Raw genomic sequence first — 24,053 nt, forward strand, 5'->3', positions numbered from 1 at the left:
TTCTGCCTCTTTAACTTGAGGACAGTCAGCTCACTGTGGCATGCTGTGTGCTTTGATAAATCACAAAGTCCTGAGTTAATGATTTTTCATGGATGTACAACAAAAGAGGCTCAAAGTAGGCCCTGTGTTCATACCAATTAGCACAAAACCTGCTGACAGAATTGTGCTGCTTTCCCTAAATACTTCAGGAATGTTTAACCACAGCTCTTGAGGACCTGGTTATTGTCCAAGGCCACTGCTGCTGATGGTGGCACTTCCCAAGGACCACATCACAGCCTGGGGACAGACACCCTGTTGCACAAATGAGTCTCTTTGCCTCTTAAGTGTGGAAGAGCTTCCTGGAGCAACTCGAGGGAAAAACCACCTCTGGAACGTTTCAGGGACTGAAGTGCTGCATCCACTCTGAAACAGAGCTCCAGGATTGTTGCAGAAGAAACAAAGCCACGAGGGTTTATTGCTCCTCTTCAAGGTTATCCACTGGAGCCTTGGTCAGCACACATTGGGAAGGAAGGAGGGAACAAGAACACTGTTCCTCTCAAAGGTAATTATGATGCTTTAAAGGTTACTGATACATATAAACAATTTGGATATGCAGAGTCAGGGAGTGAGTCCTCAAGCCTTGTTTGTGGAGCAACACACCTCTTTTGACTTGCTCGTGGAGCTTGTAAAGAGAGCAGCTTCCCAGGAGGTTTGCATAAGTGCCAAGGGCAATGCAGGGATTATACAAATTATGGGAAACAGGGGGGATTAACAGAACAGCAATGCCTGAAACGTCTCCTCCGTGTGCTTTAACAGAAACAAAAGCTACACAAACCTACAATTAATTTCATCAGAGCTTCCCCACTGAAGCCTGAAAAGGACTGCTTGAAAACAGCACTGCAGAGATTTTATGTGAGGGGTGGGCAATGAGGCTTCAGATCTGCTGAGAGCCCAAAGGTCAGGAGTGGCCCCTTCAGAGTCTCCCTTGGCTGGAATGACTGCAGGTTTGTCAGACACACCGAGGGCCACTGAACACTCTCCCTGCCACTCTCCAAATACTGTTCTTGCTTTACAGATATTCAGAGATCCAAAGAGATCACACAAATTCTCCAAGCTTCATGATGATCCAACAAGAAAAACTCAGGCAAGTCAAACTCCAGCCTGTTCTTCACCACTGCCTCCCCTATTTAGAAAATTTTTCATACCAAGTCCCAACCAGGAGGCTCAAACATCAGTATCAGTTGCAAGTCAGGCTGTTCAGTGCCAAGGGAACCTCCTCAGAGCACAAATGAATAAAAGCATGGAGTGTTCCACCAGAGGAACTGGGGGAGAGCTGCACCTTAAAGCTTTTGTCCTTCCACAGTTAAACACTGCCTATTTTGATGAGCAGAGGGCCAGGCTTGGCTGAGGAAGGGAAAAGTGCAGCTCCCACAGCCCTCTGATTGTGACTCACATGTTTTCCTTCTTCACAGCTGTGCTCCCTCCTAACCCAAAGGGCTGATCTTGGACCTGCTGAGATGCTGATGTGCCAGTGCTGACAAGAAATCTTCTCTCTAACATCATCAAGTTTTAAATTCCACACTCAAGGGAGTGTTTTCTCTCCACTCTGACTGTCCCCAAACCCATAGAGCAGTGGGAAGAAGGTGCTAAAAATCCAACAGTGACTCATTTGAGTAGTTGATGGGAAAAACATCGAGCTGTAAGTGCCATAAACTCCCAATCACACATTCTTTCCTATGCCAGTAAACACAGCAGACAAACATAGTCATGGCAGTGTTGCTACAAAACCAGCTCCAAGTAGAAAGGAAGCTTTATCCTTCAAGGCTACTGCAAATGCTTCATTTAGACACTTCATTCTCCCTTTCCACAGGAGGAAAACATTTCCTCAGTGATAACAACTGGGCCCATCCATTGGGTTGGGCTGTGCAGAAGCTGCTGGGCAGGCACAACAGACAGAGGCACATTCATGGAATGGGGCTCAAGAAAGGGGAATTGTCTGCAGCTGCCCGGCCTGCAGTGCCCATCCCTCCCCACTGCAGCAGAGCAGAGCCAGGGCCCCTGTGCAGCCCATCCAGTGGCTCAGGAACGGGCTGGAGGCTGCCCTGGCAGCCACAGCCAGGCCAGAGAACAAGGAGGAAGCTGTTGGGGCAGCCCTGCCTGTGTGCAGGAGAGAGGATGGCACGTGGGAGATGGCAGCAGATGCTGCAGCTGCCAATGGGGCAGGTGGCAAAGCCCAGTGGTATCAGGAACGACTGTTCTCCGGGAGGGAGGATGGCACAGGCTCCCCTCTCCTGAGTGCCCTCAGAGGGCCTTCTCCTTCAGCAAATGTGGCGCCTGATCCATCTGTCCTCCTGGGCATAGAGAGTGGAGCATTGTCCCAGTTCAGCAGGTGGGACCAGTTTATCCCTGTGTGGGTGTGACCAAAGCTGTGCATTCTAAACCCTCTGGGCCATTGCCCAGCAACTGTTCCCAATGGCCCATTGGCAGCAGCTGCCCAGGGCACAGCTGAGCCCTCAGGCTGGGAGCTGGCTGGGAAAGAAGCCTGGCAGAGGAGCTGGGAGAACTCCCCTCCAGGGAGTCCTTGGCACCTCCACACCCACCTGAGGGCTCAGCTCTGCTCATGGGCCAGCAACCATTCCAAAATCCCCCCTGACTCCCAGAGTCAGATCCCCCAGTGTGGAACTCCCTGCCCTGGGGGAGGGACTGGGGGCTCCCACCTGCACCTCAGGGGAGAGAATCTTGGGGTTTGGGGACTTCTGGGACCACTTGTGGGATCCAGAGGAGGAGCAGAACCTCTGACAGGAGGAGACCACCACTCTCCACCAGACTGTGACATCATCTGCACCAACAGGTTTTTCCCTTCCTTTTCCTCTGGACTCGGAGGAACCACGTGGGGCTCAGCACAGGGACCACCAAACCCCCCTGTGTTTGTGCCCCAGGGGGCTGGGTTACATTGCTGGAGTTTGTGGGTTAAACCCAATTTCTCTTTGTGCCATTGCATTTATTGTAATATTGTTATTAAATTGTAACTCTGCCTTATAATCTCTGTTGTGTTGGGTTCATTTCTCCTGCTGGTTTCCCTTTAAACCAGCACAAGCACGTTAGAGGAGTTTGGGGCAGTGGGGGTTGTAGGTATTCCTTGCCCAAATCAGGAAGTTTACTCAATGTCCTCCAGGAAAAGGCTGGTGAGGCTATACAGGTACCCAGGCTGATGCTGTGTGCTTAATTCAGGCTGCTCTGCACTGAGAAAATCACCCAAGCACCTTCTTCAGCTACTAATGAATGTGACATCTGCTTATTTTGGGAGATTGAAACAAAATTCTCTCTGTTCTGTTTAATTTTAAAATAAGAAAACCCACCTAGAGACTTGACATTTCAAAAAGTAGAGTCCAATTTTAACAACAGATAGGATGTGGCACTGGCCCAAGGTCAAAGCCTCTCAGGACAGGCTATCTGGACAATTCTTCTGCCTCTCCAACAATTGTGTGTGTGCAAAGACACAGAGGAAACAAACTGCCCTGGTGAATTTGGTCTCATCCGTGGCCATAAACCAACTGGTCTTAGATCAGCAAACACTGAGGAGATCCATGCAAAAAACTCCTACAAACAGCCCCTGTTCCCTAGAGGAGCAGCACTGCAGCTGCCTCTGGCTAAGACTGGACTCCCAACAAATCCAGGGAATGGGAAACCCGGGTTTGAACATTCCATTCAAACTGTGGGTCTGTATGTGCTGCACTGAGGCTGCTGTTCACCACGTCCCATCACTCAGAGGAAGATTTTTCTTAATGATAATCGAAGGAAGAAGCCCCTATAACCCTTACACAGCTGATAAGAGGTGATTATTTGGCTATGCAGTGTAAACTGTGTGTCCCTCTGAACAATTATTGTCATTATTGGCACCTGGGGATGCGTTTCATGGTGGCCTTGGCAGTGCTGGGTTAATGATCTTAGGGGGCTTTTCCAACCTTAAGGATTTTATTATTCTATCCAAATCCATTCCTGCAGCACAAAAGAGGCTCAAACAGTCATCAAAACACCAGGCATGACCATAGGGGTGTGGAGACAGAGGGTGTATCAGACCCAAGTCATGCCCTCAGCACAGCTCCTTTCACAGGAAACCCGAGTTTGGGAAGAGTGGGGGAATGTTCCTCCAGCCCTGGAACGACTGCAATCGTGTGCAATCCCAGACTGTGGAATGTTCCAGCTCCCACAGCTGATGGGGAGCTTTCTCAGAGGTCCCCTCTGCATCTTGGCCCATCCTGCACATGAGACTTGCTGAATTTTGGCAGCAGCAGCAGCAAAACTGTTCCCAGAGCCAAGGAGCTGCACTGGATGTTTATGATGTGCAAAACCCCAAGTACGTCATTCTGCCAAACTGAGCACCCCTACTGCAACCCAGCCAATGTCCTCCTCCCACATGGGCTTCTCCTGCAATAAGTGTATTACTTTTATTGTTAATCACAGTGAAGGGCTATACTGACTGTGGACAAAGTGCTTTACCACAGTGAGCTGGACCACAGACAGTGATCTCAGCTCTCTGGCTGACATTTCACTGAAGGCTGAGCCCCAGAGAGGGAGAGGAACAAGTGTGGAACCAGAATCCAAAAGTCTGAGCTCAGAGCACGGGTTTGAGTTAAAGAAATGCTGACTCTGACACAACACCCATCAGCTGAATACCAAAACCTGCAAGCAACACACCCTGGCTCCATCTGCTCCCTGCAGCATCCCATCTCCAGCCTGGGGAAAGGCTCTGCTCTGGTGACTGGTATTTTCCAGACAGTCCCTGAATTCCCCCTGCAGGTACTAATTGCTGTTAGAGCAGCCTGGCATCCCACAGCAGCTGCTTTTATAGGAGCTGCCTGGCTCTGCCTCCCTCTGCAGCTCTGCTCAAAGGGCTCATCCCAACACAACCCCACACAAAAAGCCCACTGTGTTGTAGTTCCCTCATCCAAGACAGCAGGGCTCACAAATATCCCCTCCAATCATCAGGCCAAGGCCTGGCTTTGGATGAGGAGGGAGGAGGACAGTGACTGCAAGGAGATGGAGGTCTCCAAGGAGTTTCACTGATGGGGACGATGTCACTCACTGTGAGTCTTTGTAACATGATAAGTGAATAGAAACTCCATTTAATTTGATGTGCTCTAACAATACTACTTCCTTGCTTCTTCAAATATTTGGTGGAGAACTAGCTCGGGTGAAGGCAGTGCCAAAACATCTCTTGTGACTCTTTCTGGTTGGTCACCTTGTAGATCATTTTTCTGGGACAAGAAAGATCTCTGCACAGGTATTGGTCAAGGGCCTTCCTTCTTGGGATGCTACAAATACACAGTAGAAGGTGGGTGAAAACCATTTGGAATTTTAAGTGCAGTCTCAAAAGATGGTGCTTCCACCCCTTATTATTTCCATTGCTGCCCTCAACAGAACAGATTTTATGCTAAGAAATGCAAATTACATTTCCCCCAGTTTTCTCATCCTTCCAAGTCATCCCCCTCTCACCTTGGCATCTGTTTCATCTGAATATATTCAGATCGTTGCTTTTTCCCTGCTTTCCATTATACATCTTCTTTAAAAAATTAAAAAAAAAATAAAAAAACAAACAACAATTTCTAACTGATTTTTTAAAATTTAGTTCTTCTAAAACAAAAGCTGGTCAAAAAGAAAATACACAACCCAAACCCAACTAAATTGATAGGACACTGCTATGACTTGGCCTGGTACTTCAAAGGTAGTGCTCACACACTGCCAGTGACCAAAGGCTCTGGGCTGAAGGAGCTGGAGAACACCAGGGAATCAGCCACATTCCTGCAGTTAAGGAATTGCTTTGCCCATCTCCCACAGCCACAGTTAGGGGGTGCCCAATAAATAAAACAATGAGCATCTCCCCTTCTAAGAGCTCACATGAGCTCCCAGGACATTTCAGGAGCTGTTGCTCATAAGGTATCACAGAGAGCTGTACAAAAAGGCCATGGCCATGAATTCCAACCCAATAAAATTGTGGGAATTTCTGTCTCCAAAAAGGAGGCAAATAGTCCCAAGCCCACAGAGATGGCAGGTAAGAAAAGGAGAGTGAATCCACCTGTTTGAAGCTGAGCAGAGGAGGAGAACCAGGGCTTATAAAACAGCTCCAGGAGCGCTGGGAACGATGCTCTGAGGAACAGGACACAACCCAACCCTGAGCAGGTCACCCTGCACTGGCAGCACACGGTGCCTGTCCTGGGGCTGTTCAGAGCAGCACCAGAAGGGCCACAGGGACCTCCCTCTTGTCCTGGGGCTGTTCAGAGCAGCACCAGAGGGGCCACAGGTACCTCCCTCTTGTCCTGAGGCTGTTCAGAGCAGCACCAGAGGGGCCACAGGGACCTCCCTCTGGTCCTGAGGCTGTTCAGAGCAGCACCAGAGGGGCCACAGGTACCTCCCTCTGGTCCTGAGGCTGTTCAGAGCAGCACCAGAGGGGCCACAGGGACCTCCCTCTTGTCCTGGGGCTGTTCAGAGCAGCACCAGAAAAGCCACAGGGACCTCCCTCTTGTCCTGAGGCTGTTCAGAGCAGCACCAGAGGGGCCACAGGGACCTCCCTCTGGTCCTGGGGCTGTTCAGAGCAGCACCAGAGGGGCCACAGGGACCTCCCTCTTGTCCTGGGGCTGTTCAGAGCAGCACCAGAAAAGCCACAGGGACCTCCCTCTTGTCCTGGGGCTGTTCAGAGCAGCACCAGAGGGGCCACAGGGACCTCCCTCTTGTCCTGAGGCTGTTCAGAGCAGCACCAGAGGGGCCACAGGTACCTCCCTCTTGTCCTGAGGCTGTTCAGAGCAGCACCAGAGGGGCCACAGGGACCTCCCTCTGGTGGCACCAGCATCCTGTGCTGAATAGTCTAAACCATGAATGAACACCCTACAAACACACCCAAAGAATCACAGGATCACTGACCTCTGGTGATTTCCAAGCACTTTGCAAACCACCTACAGCATTTCTGGAGCAGGTGGGAATTCAGAGAAGAGGAGGCTCTGGGCTGAATTTATTGAGGGTTCCCAGTACCTGAAGGGGCTCCAGGAGAGCTGGAAAGGGACATTGGACACAGGCATGGAGTGACAGCACAAGGGGAATGGCTTTAAGCAGAAAGATGAGAAAGTTACATTGGATATTGGGAAGGAATCCTTCCCTGGGAGGGTGGGCAGGCCCTGGCACAGGTGCCCAGAGAAGCTGTGGCTGCCCCATCCCTGGGAGTGTCCAAGGCCAGGTTGGACAGGGCTTGGAGCACCCTGGGCTGGTGGGAGGTGTCCCTGCCCATGGTGGGGAGGGGCACTGGATGAATTTAAGGACCCTTCCAGCCCAAACCCCTCCATAATTCTGTGATGTCCCTGCTGCTGAGCTTTGCAGCTGGAGCCTGCACAGACAGCCCTTACACCCTCACCAATGGGTGTCTTCACAGCTCCTACACCAGACTGGGGGGGTGGGCACAGGGCAGTGGCTCTTCTGCACCACCCCACGCTGGATAAGAGGTAAAAAAGGAGAATTAGCCCAAGAGGAGAAAGGCAGGAAGACTGTAATGGCAATTATGATTTTAACACATTCATTATCTTGGTGTTTGAGGCTGCATGTCACTCCTACAGACTGGAAATCCTCACCACAGCAACAGCCATGCTGGCTGAAAGAATTGAGGCAGAGCAAAAACACCTCAGAAAGAGGAAAAACAGCCTTATCTGAAATAAAATATTCTACATTATATACAAATATTCCCCTTCAGTGGAGTATTTCGTGTCAGCTTCTCAACCAACACTTCAGGAATTATTCTGAATTACAGCCCAAGAGCTGCCCAGTCCTACCTGTGCTATAAACATGTAGCATAGGAAAGTTAGAAACAACTGTGAGAAAAACAACTGCCAGATAAATGGAGAGTTGAAAAAGGAAATGTGCACACAGAGAATGGCAGCCTGAAAGTCAGAGATGGAGGAAAACTCTGGTGCTGTTCCAGTTGTCCTCATGTAGCCAAGTCCCTCTTGAGCTTAAAACTACATTTTGTCTTTGTCTCTGGCCTAAGGTATTGTACTTATTTAATGTATTTATTTCTCAAAATAATTCTTGGTGTCATTTCTGTTGAAATGGGAGGTGATGCAATATGGTTTTGAAAGCCCTTCAGCTTCCTGTGGCAGGAGGGTGATTGGCAGGATGTGGATGTGAAATCAAACCAGATGAAAGAAAATGAAATCCTGAAGTGAAACCCCTGAAGGAGCTCGTTGGAGTTTCCTTCTCAGCACACACTTCCCTCTGTCCCAGCACCAAGGGCTCAGGGCTCCCCAGTTTTAGCAGCAAATACTGAGTGAAAGACATAGAGAAAAAGAGAAGACTTCCTAAAAACCAAACCATTAAATAAAGGCTTGGAAGAAACTTCATTCCAATTTTCAGGGCATACAAACACAATGGATTAAAACCTGGAGAATGGGAACTATTTGGAGCCTTTCCCTCATTATTGCCATTCTGGACTGCCAGGCATCCCCAGTGCAGGCTGGGTGGCCATTTCAGCTGTCATTTTTCCCTAAAATTTGAAGCGTGCAGTTGTCATCATTTCCCTGAGAAAATGGGGAGTGAGAGGGACCCAAGTAAGTCCAGGCTGTGGGTGAGAGTGGTGGGATCACAGAGGGAAGGCAAACCAATGGATCACATGCTGCCACATCTGACCTGGGTTGCCTCCACACTCCACCTCAACTCAAGCACAGCTTCGTTAAAAACCTGAGGAGTTTTAAAACTAAGAATTACAGAAAATCCTGCCCAGACAGATGTCTGAGCTGCACAGACCTCTGGGAAGAGAAGACTCCCTGGAAGCAGCAGTGACCAGTCTACCCTTTGCAGCCCCTTCCTCTGAGTGCTGGGGTCCCCCTGCACCCATCAGGCTCTTGGGGTTCCTCTGCTGCTCCCTGGGCACTTGTGGTTTCAGACATTAGCCCTTAATCACAGATTAAACCCCCTTTGATCTACATACTCCATCCACAGTGAAGGAAATCCGTGTCTCCCCAACTGCCAAGCCCTTCCCAGTGAGTGTGAAGGACAAACTCAGCAGGAGCACCGGGAGGGGACACACAACACTCCATTCACACACCTGAATCACTGACTCCAAATGCTTCTGCTGTGCCCAGAAACCCCAGAAACACAGGCTGGGCTGGTTATTCCTACCAGAGGGACTCCAGAGAGGAGCAAGAGCTGGATGCCAGGGCAGGAGCACAGGCTGAGTGACTCCAGCCCTGCCAGCAGCACAGAGGGGCTGGCTCTGTGTCCTGGCAGGACACACCGTGCCCAAACCTCCTCCAGGCGTCTGGATCAGCCAGTGCCAGGCTCTCCTTTCCAGCAGTGCCAGAGTAGAGCAAGGACACCAAGGCAGCTTCTGATCACACATCACATCTGTCTTTGTCCTCCCCCTGCCAAACCTCCCCTGGCAAAGGTGAATTCTGCTTTCAGAAGAGGTGAGTGGAGTGTTGCCTTGGCCAGTGCTCCTTATCCCACTGAATTACAGCCCTCGATTGGAGAGCTGTTCACATTTCTGCTCTCTTTGCAACTTCATTTAACAAAAAACCACAGCCAAATTTTACATCACAATTCTCACCACCCACTTTGTCAGATTATTCAGACACCTGTTATTTTATCAGCAGAATTGTTTGTAAACAAGGCTTTAGAAAGTATTAATAATGTTTTGAAGCCATGTGAGAATGAATGTAAGTCAATATGAAGTCCTTGGAAAAAGCAGCTCACTTCCAGGGCAGAGTTCAGGTTACTGAGGTGCTTGTCAGGGATCATCTTTCCCCTTTCAGGACCTGAGTCTCCAGGAGATGTTGTAACTCCAAGAAATCCAAACCTAGGGGCTCCTGTTTCCCTATTAGCTGTCAAAACCTTTTTCCTGGTGTAACAGTAGGTCCTAATCCAGACTGCCTTTGCCTCCTGATCTCCCTGTTGGGCAGAAATAATGAGGAGAGAGGCTGAGCCTTGAGAAGGGCACTGGGGTGTCACTGAGCACCTTCTGTCAGATAAAAACTTGACCCCAGGAAAAGCTGAGAGGGAGAAACCCTGGCAAGGATGCAGAAATGAGCAATAGCTGAGCCATATGAAATATAATACAGTGTAGACTCGCAGGCTTTGGAGATGGAAAAGACCTATGAGGTCATCTCAACCCAACTTTGGCCAACTCGGGATCGGCCCCTGGAGTGATGGGCTGAGCTTTAAGGAAAAACCAGGCTGCCAAAAGCTTGTCAAGCTGTTACAATGAATTCCCCCAAACCCCTGATGGACAGGCTGCAGGGCATGGACTGCCAGGAAAACACAACTGTGGCCCCAGCTCTTCACCAAGCATGGCACCTCCAGCATGGCACAAGGCTGGCAGAGCCACAAGGACACTGTGCCACCACCTCAGCATGGCATGAGGCTGAGCCACAGGGACACTGTGCCACCACCTCAGCATGGCATGAGGCTGAGCCACAAGGACACTGTGCCACCACCTCCAGCATGGCACGGGGCTGGCACAGCCACAGGGACACTGTGCCACCACCTCAGCATGGCATGAGGCTGAGCCACAAGGACACTGTGCCACCACCTCCAGCATGGCACAGGGCTGGCACAGCCACAAGGACACACTGTATGCCACCACCTCCAGCATGGCACAGGGCTGGCACAGCCACAAGGACACACTGTATGCCACCACCTCAGCATGGCATGAGGCTGAGCCACAGGGACACTGTGCCACCACCTCCAGCATGGCACAGGGCTGGCACAGCCACAGGGACACACTGTGCGCCACCACCTCCAGCATGGCACAGGGCTGGCACAGCCACAAGGATACACTGTATGCCACCACCTCCAGCATGGCACAGGGCTGGCACAGCCACAGGGACACACTGTGCGCCACCACCTCCAGCATGGCACAGGACTGGCACAGCCACAAGGACACACTGTATGCCACCACCTCCAGCATGGCACAAGGCTGGCACAGCCACAAGGACACACTGTATGCCACCACCTCCAGCATGGCACAGGGCTGGCACAGCCACAAGGACACACTGTATGCCACCACCTCCAGCATGGCACGGGGCTGGCACAGCCACAAGGACACACTGTATGCCACCACCTCCAGCATGGCACGGGGCTGGCACAGCCACAAGGACACACTGTATGCCACCACCTCCAGCATGGCACAGGGCTGGCACAGCCACAAGGACACACTGTGCCACCACCTCCAGCATGGCACAGGGCTGGCACAGTCACAAGGACACACTGTATGCCACCACCTCCAGCATGGCACAGGGCTGGCACAGCCACAAGGACACTGTGCCACCACCTCCAGCATGGCACAGGGCTGGCACAGCCACAAGGACACACTGTGCCACCACCTCCAGCATGACACAAGGCTGGCACAGCCACAGGGACACTGTATGCCACCACCTCCAGCATGGCACGGGGCTGGCACAGCCACAAGGACACACTGTGCCACCACCTCCAGCATGACACAAGGCTGGCACAGCCACAGGGACACTGTGCGCCACCACCTCCAGCAAGGCCTGGACAGGAGCTGGGAGGGCGAGCATGGAGGTCATGGCAGTGTCACCACCTGGAGAGCATCAGGACCTGTCACCAACCAGCCCTGAGCACCACAGCCCTCTCAGGAGCCTGTCTGGACCTGCACTGTTCAGTGTCCTCATCCTGGGAATGGAGTCCTAAAGGGGACCAGGAATGCCCTGGGCAGTGGAGACAAGGGAGAGGAGAGGGCAGCTGAGGAGGACCCAGGAGGACAGTGGGACAGCTGTCTGAGGGACATGGGGTGAGCCTGATGGCCAGGACACTACAGTGACAGCTGAAAAACATACCCTGGGAGCCAATTAAAAGGGGCTGTTCACATATTGCACTCACAAGTCATTTATCTACAAGCACAGGAGGTTCCTGGAGAAGTTCCTATTCCCATCTCCCAGAAAGGGCAGCAGGACCAGATGGGACTCAAAAGCAACACCAAAGGCATGAAGAGCCTGGAGACCAGTGTGGGAACCAGGACAGCTGGAAAGCAAGAAAGCATTTCTTTTTCTGAAGGTTCCAACTCACAAATGGTCTTCCAATTTCATGGGAGCAAGGGTGTTTTTATAACCCCAGCAAGTCACAGCTTTGGGGTTGGGGTTTTTGTTTACTTTCTCTCATCTAACATAGAAAGTGAGATTTAAAATTCATCTTTGTGCAAACAGTCAATCCTGTGTCTTACACACCATTCAGGAGCCAGTTACAAGGTTTCACTATGGCTGGGGCCTGAGCTGCAGAAAGGCTGAATGTCTGACCACAAGTGACACTTGTGCCACCACAGCCATGCCCTGGGAGGCTGCACTCCCTCCACACTGCACAGCCTGCTCTGCTTCATGGACAGGGTGGGACTGCTGGGGTGTCTGTGCAGGGCCAGGATCCATGATCCCTGTGGGGCCCTTCCAGCTCAGGGCATTCCATGACTTTATGATTTATGATCCTGTACCTGTGATGTGATATTCCATATATGTGATGAATTTGTCGAGATGGCACACACAGCTGTGCCAGTTTGTGAACATCTCTTACCATTTCATACCCTAATCGTGAATGTAGATGGACTGATACAGAGAGCAATGCACCTTCCAGAGCAATCCCTTGTTTGCTACCCAAGCTCACTTCATTGCAGCTCTTCCCCCTCCCAGCTCTTCCCCCTCCCAGCTTTGCCCCCTCCCATCTTTGCTCCCTCCCAGCTTTGCCCCCTCCCAGCTTTGCCCTTTCCCAGCTCTGCCCCCTCCCATCTTTGTTCCCTCCCAGCTTTGCCCCCTCTCAGCTCTGCCCCCTCCCACCTTTGCTCCCTCCCAGCTCTGCCCCCTCCCAGCTCTGTCCCCTCCCAGCTCTGCCCCCTCCCATCTCTGCTCTCTCCCATCTTTGCCCCCTCCCAGCTTTGCCCCCTCCCAGCTTTGCCCCCTCCCAGCTTTGCTCCCTCCCATCTTTGTCCCCTCCCAGCTTTGCTCCCTCTCAGCTTTGCCCCCTCCCAGCTCTGCCCCCTTCCATCTTTGCCCCCTCCCAGCTTTGCCCCCTCCCAGCTTTGCCCCCTCCCAGCTTTGCCCTTTCCCAGCTCTGCCCCCTCCCATCTCTGCCCCCTCCCAGCTTTGCCCCCTCCCAGCTTTGCTCCCTCTCAGCTCTGCCCCCTCCCAGCTCTGCCCCCTCCCAGCTCTGCCCCCTCCCATCTCTGCCCCCTCCCATCTTTGCTCCCTCCCAGCTTTGCCCCCTCCCAGCTTTGCCCTTTCCCAGCTCTGCCCCCTCCCATCTTTGCTCCCTCCCAGCTTTGCCCCCTCCCAGCTTTGCCCTTTCCCACCTTTGCTCCCTCTCAGCTCTGCCCCCTCCCAGCTCTGCCCCCTCCCATCTCTGCCCCCTCCCATCTTTGCTCCCTCCCATCTCTGCCCCCTCCCATCTTTGCTCCCTCCCAGCTTTGCCCCCTCCCATCTTTGCTCCCTCCCACCTTTGCTCCCTCCCAGCTTTGCCCCCTCCCAGCTCTGCCCCCTCCCAGCTCTGTCCCCTCCCAGCTCTGCTCCCTCCCAGCTTTACCCCCTCCCAGCTCTGCCCCCTCCCAGCTTTACCCCCTCCCAGCTCTGCCCCCTCCCATCTTTGCTCCCTCCCAGTTTTGCCCTCTCCCATCTTTGCTCCCTCCCAGCTTTGCCCCCTCCCAGCTCTGCCCCCTCCCAGCTTTGCCCCCTCCCAGCTTTGCTCCCTCTCAGCTCTGCCCCCTCCCAGCTTTGCCCTTTCCCAGCTCTGCCCCCTCCCAGCTCTGTCCCCTCCCAGCTTTGTCCCCTCCCAGCTCTGCCCCCTCCCAGCTCTGCCCCCTCCCAGCTTTGCCCCCTCCCACCTTTGCCCCCTCCCACCTTTGCCCCCTCCCGGCTCTGCCCCCAGCAGGATGGTGCTGCCCCATTCCCGAGGGCCCTGGCCCAGCCCTGGGTGCACTCACCATGGCTGCAGTGCCTCACACAGTCCCCCAGGATGGTGCTGAGCCTCCTCTGCGCTGCCGGCTCAGGGCAGCAGTAGTAGCTGTGCCGGGCAAAGGGCTGCCACAGGAACACCGGGAACTGCTCCCTCGGGAGCTGCACCAGGGCTGGAGCCGCCTCCTTCTCGCTCACCCCTGCACACAAACACACCTCCTGTTGGAAGCTGCAGGTTTCTTGGGGGGGCTTTTTCTAGACCTTTCTTGGCCTCTTTTCTAGACCTTTGCTAGAGGGAAGCATGAGACATGACAGAAGTGTCCTTCCCGATGCCACGGAGGGCAGGGGACACAGCTGGGATGGGCACGCCCAGCAGGACCAACCACCTCTCTGTGTCCCAACACAGCAACTGGAGGGTCCCTTGCTTTGTATACAAGGTGGCCAAAAGCTGTACAGTTCTGGTAACATTCCAAGGCACCGTTTCACTGGATTGTAGTTGCTGGGGAAAGTTTTCATGGCAGGTAAGGAGGGGAGTGTGCAGCTCTGGTCTCTGCCACATAAAGACCACAGAGGGGCTTATGGACTTCCCCAGAGGAACAAACTGTATCAAACTGTGTCAGAACAGCAGTTCCTTTCCTTGGCTCCAGGGTGCCCACACACCTCAGAACTGTCACTTCAAGCCCCTGCAGGTGCAGTAAAGGAAGCACCAAGTACTCCAGTTCTCCCCTGCCCTGAGTCCCTGCACACAGGGGGTGCTGGACAAACCCACCCCTGGTCAATGCTGTGCTCTGAGAGCCCAGACACAACAGGTTCCTCTGGGAGGGTCTTCAGCATCACACAGAAGGGGACAAGGGGCATGAAAGTCTAACTGAGCCCTCTCTGTTGGAAGGGAGAGCCCCAGCCAGCCACAGTGCTCATTCCAACTGCCACAGAGTCGTGGTGACACAGAGAGGACACCTGCAAGCCCCTCTGACCCCCCTATGCCTTGGGAAAAGGTGTAAGGAGGCACCTCCCAACAGTCATAACTTTTAACTAGGGTGAGACAGGACTTAAAAAATAAATCCTTGTCTTCATGTTACCCTTATCCCTTTCATTATGTGGCATCCCATTTTCCAAATCATACCCTGCAACATGAGATCTGCTCCCTTAAAGCCTGAAATTTTTCCACTTTTGTGGAGTGGGGGCAGGCAGGACCACAGCAGTTCCTGCCCCAGAAACAACAAACTCAGCAGCAGCAAACCTTCCTGCCCTCTCTGTGGGCCTTATTATGAACTGTGAGTCACCACAGGCAGCTGGCAACTAAAAATGGCAACAAATAAACCAGGAATATTAACAAAGCCCGGGAACAATGGTGGTGTGGTTCCTGCCCTGCTCCTGAGCAGCCTCCAGGGGTGTTGTGCTGGATGCTGGGAAAAAGGGAGCCTGCCTTTCTCTGAGTGTCAGCCCAGAGCATCCCTGTGCTCATCCACTCTGGAGCTGTTCTTTGGCTTGGGAAAAGGGCTGGGGGCATCTCCTGCTGCCCTGTTTTAGTGTGGAGCCTGAAAGCCTTCCCCAAAGAGAGAACTGAGCCTGGGTTTGGGGAGTTCAGCTTTGGGAAGGGCTTACCAACAGGATCTGGAAAATGTTTATCAGACAGCAAATTGTAATCTTCTTCTGAAGTCAGCACTTTGCCTCCTGCAGGAACAATATGATGTTTAGGGCTGGCTCCCTTCTGGTAGGCCTGGAAAATCAAGAAAGAGGGAGTATCATCAAAGAGAGATTTAAGGAGAGGGAAAACATCAAATACACAACTCATTGACACAGCCAGGAATTGTTCTCAATGATCCTTGTGGGTCACTTCCAACTCAGGATATTCTCTGATTTTCATGCATGGGGATATTCCCCAAAGGGAATATCTTTTTGTCAGGCTGAATTTTGGATATGTTCCTTAGGTGTATCAAATCTAAAATAAAGTTAAATATAAAAAACATGTTTGAAAATACCCTCTAAGTGCTGATCTAAAGTGGAGAAGAGTCAGAGATGGGAGGAAGGGAGAAAAGGGTGGGATCTGCTCCTCTCAGTGCTGATGTGCTGTGGGGAAGAGCCAGGGATAGGAGGGAGGGAGAAAGGGTGGGATTGGCTCCTTGGTTTGATTTGTCAGGTAGGACCAGTTTGACTCCAGCAGCTGCCACATGAAAAGCTTCACTGCAGTGATAGAATCATGGAATCGATTGGGTTGGAAAAGACCTCCAAGATCATCAAGTCCAACCCTGGTCCAACTCCAGTCCCTGTATCAGATCACAGCACTCAGTGTCACGGCCAATCTCAGCTTAAAACCCTCCAGGGTTTTCAGTCACACTGAAGCCACCAAAAGCTGCCCCTTCAACTCCAATTGCAGGAGCCCAAGGATGTGTTACAGGGACACACAGAGCAGACAGGAGCACTCTGGGGCAGGCAAAGGAGGGTTCCTGTTGCTGTTACAATGATTTTCTAGCTCTTGTAGCCACGTGTGGCTGAGGTTTAACCCTCAGCCATGCCCTCTGACAAGGACAAGGTCTCCCCCAGCGCTGCTGAAGGAAAGGCAGCAGCAGCAGCAGCAGATCCACCTGGTTCAGTTCCCTTGGGAGAGTACAAGGACACGAAAGGAGCAGCACTCACCTCCCTGCTCTCAAAGCAATGCACAGTGTAGTCAGCTTTGATAACGACGTATCTGTCCTTCCACTTCCTCAGGTCCTCGGCGAAGTGCAGCAGCTCTGCCTCGTACAGCACTGCCCCAGGCTGCCCTGGGGGCTGCAAGCACAGGTGGGAGGGGTGGGGTTACTCTGGCCATGCTCAGGCTTTCAGTTCCACATTTCCACAGGGCTGCTCTGAGGTCTTTGGAGTCTCAGATGCAACCTGGAGTCACAAACACTTGGGCAGATACTACACACACCAGAAGTTCCTGTAGCCTGAGGTGAGGAGGCAGCAGGAGAGCTCTGCCCTCCAAATACACCACCAGATCCCTGAGACAGAGATCTCACTCTTTCAGCTGCCATGCTGACTGCAGGATCAGAGAATCCTGGGATGGTCTGGGTGGAGAGGGACCTGAAAAGATCATCTCATTCCAGCACCCTGCAAGATGGCTTGAATTTCCCCAACTCCCATTTTCCACTGTGTCCTAAAAACATTTCATTGATGCAGAAAAGAGTTTTATTACAAAACAGTAAATTGTTTCCCATTTCTTCGTAACACTTTTGCATCTGTGCTCTTTCTGACAGACATGGCTCTTCTGTTATCTTCTCTTATCCCATCTCTTCTGTTATCCCACCTCTCCTATATCCCACCTCTTTTACTACCCCAACTCTCCTGTTATCCCACCTGTCCCCTCCTGTTATCCCACCTGTCCTCTCCTGTTATCCCATCTCTCCTATTATCCCATCTCTCCTATTATCCCACCTCTCCTATTATCCCACCTCTCCTGTTATCCCAGCTCTTCTATTATCCCACCTTTTCTGTTATCCCACCTCTTCCATCCCAGCTCAGTGCTTTACCTCAACTCATTTCAAAAGAACTGGAAATCTGTGATTTCCCAGATGGCCAGAAAATGGAATTTGTGTCCTGCTAACACCAAAGGCTGACTCTCTGCACTTCCCTCTAACAGAGAGAGTTTGGTCTCTTCTCTGACAAAAAACAGCTCCCACAGCTCACTCCACAGAGGGAACTATTCCCATCTTCTTCATGGAACCCTGAGCCATGGCTGAAAGGATTAATTATGTGTCCTACAGAAGTCTCTTTCCTGAGTCTGTGGTCTCTGCCCCCAGACTTTGCAAAACTCTGCAATCAGAAGGAAGCAAACAGCTTTGTCCAAGTGGCCAGCTCTCTGCACCAGAAATTTGTGGCACTGTTCTCTTCATGCTACAATCAACAACTAAACAAGACCAAAACAAAGGTGAGTTTTCAAAAATAAAACCCGAAACCTGCACCCAAATGTAACTTTTCCACCTCAGAGTAATTGAACAAAATCCAGCATCTCCATGTGCAAACTATTATGCAAACTTGGGTTATGGATAAGAAAATATACACATGAAATGCCCTCTCTACACATTTATTATGTTTTCAACCATCCAATGTAAGAAGCTGAAAGACATTTCTGTGCTTATCTATAGAGAAACTTTTAGATAACTTTAAAAATACACTCTGGGTTCGTGTCCCAGTTCAGTAGCCAGGACCAGCTTATCCCTGTGTGGGTGACCAAAGCTGTGCATTCTAAACCCTCTGGGCCATTGCCCAGCAACTGGTACCAATGGCCCATTGGCAGCAGCTGCCCAGGGCACAGCTGAGCCCTCAGGCTGGGAGCTGGCTGGGAAAGAAGCCTGGCAGAGGAGCTGGGAGAACTCCCCTCCAGGGAGTCCTTGGCACCTCCACACCCACCTGAGGGCTCAGCTCTGCTCATGGGCCAGCAACCATTCCAAAATCCCCCCTGACTCCCAGAGTCAGATCCCCCAGTGTGGAACTCCCTGCCCTGGGGGAGGCACTGGGGGCTCCCACCTGCACCTCAGGGGAGAGAATCTTGCGGTTTGAGGACTTCTGGGACCACTCATTGGATCCAGAGGAGAAGCAGAACCTTGACAGGAGGAGCCCACCACTCTCCACCAGACTGTGACATCATCTGCACCAACAGGTTTGTCCCTTCCTTTTCCTTTGGACTCGGAGGAACCACGTGGGGCTCAGCACAGGGGCCACCAAACCCCACTGTGTTTGTGCCCCAGAGGGCTGGGTTAGACTGCTGGGGTTTGTGGGTTAAACCCAATTTCTCTTTGTGCCATTGCATTTATTGTAATATTGTTATTAAATTGTAACTCTGCCTTATGATCTCTTTTGTGTTGGGTTCATTTCTCCTGCTGGTTTCACCTTTAAACCTGCACAGTTGGTTTTCAGAAGCTTTGAGTATCTGCACCTCCTGTTATCTTCACTTGAGGGCCCTGAACACTGGGCAGAACAAGCAAACCAAGCCCAGGTAGCGCCAGAGGCACTTCCACCTCACACGTCTCACCCGTCACAACCTCTGAGTGTGTGACTGAGGTGGGTGATGCATTAATGACTCCATGCAGAAGAGCAGAGCCCTGTGGCAGCTGGAGGAGGGGAAGGGCCCCCGTGCCCACCTACCCTGGCCCTCAGGAAGCGCGGGTGGGTGTCGCGGCGCTGCTCCAGCTCCTCCTGCGCGTGCCGGCAGAACGCCGCGGCGTGCTGGCGCCGGTAGTGCGGGCTGAAGTTCCTCAGCGTGGCCTCGGTCTTCCCTGAAGCACAAACAGAGAGTTGACTCTATTTTGTGTCTGTGGCTTCACAGAGTGGAGTGCAGAACCAAAGCCTCGGCACCAGAGACCCGAAACTCTTCGCTGTGAAAAAGGGAAGCTCTGGGGGGATCTCATTGTGGTCTTCCAGTGCAGGAAGGAGCCCACAGGAAAGATGGAGAGGGACTTGGGACAAGGGATGGAGGGACAGGACAAGGGGAATGGTTTCCCACTGCCAGAGGGCAGGTTAGATGGAATGTTGGGAATCACAGAATCACTGACCTCTGGTGATTTCCAAGCACTTTGCAAAACACCTACAGCATTTCTGGAGTGGGTGGGAATTTGGAGAAGAGAAGGCTTTGGGCTGATTTTATTGAGGGCTCACAGCACCTGAAGGGGCTTCCAGAGAACTGGAGAGGGACTTTGGACACAGGCATGAAGTGACAGGACAAGGGGAGTGGCTTTAAGCCGAAGGAGGAGACATTTACATTGGATATTGGGAAGGAATTCCTGGCTGGGAGGGTGGGCAGGCCCTGGCACAGGTGCCCAGAGAAGCTGTGGCTGCCCCATCCCTGGGAGTGTTCCAGGCCAGGTTGGACAGGGCTTGGAGCAGCCTGGGCTGGTGGGAGGTGTCCCTGCCCATGGCAGGGGGGGCACTGGATGCGCTTTAAGTCCCTTCCAGCCCAAACCATTCCAGGTTTCCATGAAAACACCATCCAAACACACCAAGGACCTTTTGCTGCACAGATCAGGAAACCCTTGGAGATGCATTCAGAGGAAATTTCTCCAGAAAAACACTGGGTTTAGGACGTGGATTTTCTTTCTAAGAGTGATCAAAACACACCCCAAATCCACTTCTCCAAGGAGAGCTGCTCCTGCCTCTCCCTGGGCCAGGCTGCCACCGAGCCCTGGGTGCTGGAAAGCTGAAAGGGTTTCAGTGAATACCAGAGACACTGCCTAATGCTTGGCCAAATCAGCCAATGTTATCACTTAGTGAGATTTTAAAGCTGTCTCAAAACTCCACAAAACTTTCTCTAGGCTGGGGTGCTGCAGTCTGGGCTTTGTTTCAATGTAAACAGACACCCTACGATGCCATAGACACCACCCTGGGATTGTCTCCCTAAGATCAAGAGCTCATCAGTGGCAGCACCAGCAATAAACACACTGACAGCCTCATTTCTGAGACCCTTAAACCGATTTACAAGTAATTAACTCATTAAGCCTAGCAAAGAAATAATGGTGCTTTGCAGACAGGGAGGTGAAGGTAAGAAAGTTAAAGGCATGTGGATGTATGTGAGTCAAAAGAATCTGTGGCATTGCAAAAGCCAGACCCTGGCCTGTGATCCAGAGAGCATCCCAAACATCCTGGAGACTGGACACATCCCTTTCTTCTCAGCATCCCTTTCTTCTCATCTTCTCACCAAAGGGCTTTTCCTGAGCACACAGCACACAAATGTAATTTTACATCTCAAGCGATTTTTGTGTTTTCAAAATTCCATTTTGTTCTGCTTGGGGCAAAAACACCAAGTTTTCTGTATGAGAGAAACAAAAATGTAGTTCCCAAATTAAGATTTCTGGAGATCTCTCTATGGACTCCTAAACCACGAATGACACTGAGCATTCCTGAAGGGCCAAAAAGGGGAAAAGCTGAACCACCTGCATCCTGTAATGATGTGAACAGCTCCTCCCAGCCACCCCCAGCACTTCCACCAAAAGGGATCCACTGGGAATTCTCAGGAGGTTTCTGTATTTTACGCCACGGGCTGTAAGTCTGCAGAACCTACAGTGGCATCAGGGGCAGCTCTCCACAGATTGGCTGTTTTGAGCACAGTCCTTCTGAATTAACCATAAAATTCCTGCATTACTGCTGGTTTTATTGCCATTTCTCACTGCCCAAAAAATGGGCGTTAAATGCCAGAGCAGTTCCCAGAATGTTCATGTCTTTTGTCATCTTAAATCATTTTAAATATGGTTTAAAAAGCAGAAAAGCCACAGATCACCCAGAATGAGTGTGTGGGATTTTATGGGAGATAGTACACAGGTCCAAAATTTATCACATCTGGCTACCAATTTCCACTTTAAACCTCCAAAAATGTGTGTCTGAGACTGCCATGGAAAACTAGTTAGTTTGCTGAGGAGTTCACAGGGATGGGCCATGGCAAAAGATTTTATGAGGTGCTTATTTCAGGTCCAGCTCTGATTTCTTCCTTCTGTGGGACATTACCAGGCTGTTGGAGGGAATTGCATCAATTCAGGGACCCACAGGTTTGAGTTATTCCAGGGATTACTGCCCCGGGAAGCTGTGGAAGTGTCCAGCTTGGACAGGGCTCGGAGCACCCTGGGCTGGTGGAAGGTGTCTCTGCCCGTGGCAGGGGGTGGGACTGGATGGGCTTTAAGGTGCCTTCCAACCCAAACCATCCTGGGAGTCTATGAATTATTCCATAACTTCCTGGCATGCAAAAGAAAAAGCTGCACTATGGATACAACCTTTGGTTCCAGCTGCTCCCTGGTAACCAGCTCATAGAGTTGATCTGGAGCCTTCTTCTCCACCAGCAGTGGGATCTCTGCCTTCCCCTGAACTGGCAGCCCTTTTGCCCCATCCCTGCTCCATTCCAGTGACACACCACACTGGGACAAGCCCAGCCAGCCCTGGCTGGGCTCCCACCAGGCTGGAGGGGTGGCAGGAGCCTCAGCCCATTCACCACTTAGGCAAGTTTTGCACAGATTTACTTGCAGGACAGCACCAGGTGACAACCTGGACTCCAGAGCTTCAGACAGATTTTTGGAGACCTGCTGATGCCAGGATGTGCTTGGGGGTAAAAGCAGGATATGGTGCTGCTGAAGGAGAAAATCCCAGCCCAGTAAAACCCAGCCTGCTTTGGGCAGAGGCATCAACTTATTCTCCAAATAAGGACAAAACTTCCCCAAACCTTCTTGATGGCATTTTCCCCTCTGGTCCCATCCAGCAGGAGGATGTTGGTGGCCCCAGCCCCACTGGGGTTTCCTGCTCAGGCTTTGCCCCTGTTTTTTCTTTTCCAGTTTCTTGTGGCCTCTTAATGCCAGACAGGGCTCTGGGACACTGCACCTCATTTGAGTGCTGCCTGTAAAACTTTGCAGAGGAAGTGGGACAAAAACAGAGTCCTGGTGTGGGGAAAAAACTTCCAACAATGGCAGGAAACAGCCGTAATTTTTGCAAAAGTCTTTCAGTTGTGGCTAAATGGCCCCAGAAGAGCCTCCACTGTCAGCACTGCTGAGAGCAGCTTGAGGACGAGGACTGAAGGGGCAGAACTCTGCAGTTCACAACATCCATGTGACACACATGGCACTGATGCCATTTTTATGTGCAGGCTGTATGTACAATCAACCAAAACACGACTCGAGCAGCAAATGGGTCAGACCTTTTCTCCCAATCTCTGCCAAGGATCTCTGCATTAAAAACACTCCCCTGCCTTAAAATGAGAAGCCAAGTTTATTGCAAGAGCTTTTGAGTGGCACCACAGGAGGACTTGGCTCCACAGCAGCCTCAGCACCACCCAAGGGTGGGAAGAGAAGAGGAGGGACCCTCCATCCATTGTTCCCCATGGGGTTTTAAACTCTTCTGGTTTACAGAAGATAAAAATACACCATCTGAAAATAAACACGCTGGAAACAGCCATGAGTAATAGCAACTCTTCTCATGAAATGATAATATGGGGCAAGTGGAGATAAAATCCTCCAGGGCAGTTGAAAAATGAGTTTCCCTAATTCTTGTCCAAATTTAGTGTATCTGCTCCATCAGAGCTGTTCCTGTGGAGCAAAGCCAAGCTTCCCAGGGCTTGGCTGCTCTGGCAACAGCTCAGCTCCAGCTCCTCCAAAGGGCTCTGCAGCCCAGAGCTGGAATTTTATCCCAGGAGAAGGGGAGTCTGGTCTGCTCCAGGAGGAGCCTGCACAAAACTTCCTAGTCCTGGGAGCTTTATCCCAGGAGAATGATGGGGAGTCTGAGCTGCTCCAGAAGGAGCCTGCATGCAGCCTCCCTGTCCTCACAGGGCCAGGAGCTGCCTTAGTCATCCTGGGGCTTCCCTTCCAGCTCAGGGCATTCCATGATTCCATGAACTGGGATTGCCCACAGGGAAAGGCAATGGTGGTGGAGGTGGAAGGATTTCTGTCCCATTATTGCACTGAGAGTCCATTCCCCCCTTGCTAAGGGTTTAGATCCTGCTGCAGAACCACGTGCTGGTGCTTCATGATGCAGCTCCTGCTCTGCAGAACTGCCCTCAGTAAAGGTCAGCACAAGTCAGGATACATCTTTTGAGACTAAAAGCAACTGTCACTGACCTGAGAAACAAGAACCATCTACCTCTTGTCCCACTGGAAATCAGTGATCAGCCCAGATTTGTTTCTTCTTGCTTTTCCACCACTTTTGACCTTCTTACCTCTGCCAAGCCACCAGACACACAGCATGGCCTCAAAGACACGACTTTTTACTGGGGGGTTTGCTGCTTTTACTTTTTTGCCCACGCTCACCAGACTAGGGCCATTTGGAAGTTAACAATGGAAACAAGTAAGGACTTGCCACAGAAGTTATTATAAATACAGGGGATTGGTAGGAAGATGATCCTTCCAAGAGCACCAAGGTGATCAAGACCCTTCCTCTTCACACAGCACAACTGCTTGCACTCAGCACTTTTTGGAAGGGGTTTTCTAAAGAACACCATGGTCAGTGATACAAAGCTCTCTGGAGGCCTGGGGGATGTATGTTCTTAAACTACTTATGCCCAGTGGAAAACACACTTTATGCCCCAGGGGACAGGAACTGTAAGAAAGTAGCTGATGTGCCATATTGAAGCAAATCCTAGACAAAATAAAACCTTAAAGAAGTACCATGGTGTGTGACCAGCACTGCAGACAGTGAAGCAGG

General features: G+C 51.6%; 1 protein-coding gene across 1 annotated transcript in view; it reads right to left on the reverse strand.

Moving 5' to 3' along the window:
* NIBAN1 (niban apoptosis regulator 1) overlaps positions 1–24,053 on the reverse strand; it is a 66,111-nt gene that overhangs the window by 17,869 nt on the left and 24,189 nt on the right. Inside the window, exons 2-5 of the mRNA XM_071565648.1 lie at positions 19,032–19,162; positions 16,545–16,676; positions 15,513–15,627; positions 13,937–14,107 (exon numbers count right to left, since the gene is read on the reverse strand). Coding sequence (XP_071421749.1) covers positions 13,937–14,107; positions 15,513–15,627; positions 16,545–16,676; positions 19,032–19,162 — 549 coding nt within the window. The remainder of the gene's footprint in view (positions 1–13,936; positions 14,108–15,512; positions 15,628–16,544; positions 16,677–19,031; positions 19,163–24,053) is intronic.

The sequence above is a fragment of the Pithys albifrons genome, chromosome 10 (genome assembly GCF_047495875.1).
Source record: "Pithys albifrons albifrons isolate INPA30051 chromosome 10, PitAlb_v1, whole genome shotgun sequence".
In the NCBI taxonomy this organism is placed as follows: Eukaryota; Metazoa; Chordata; class Aves; order Passeriformes; family Thamnophilidae; genus Pithys; species Pithys albifrons.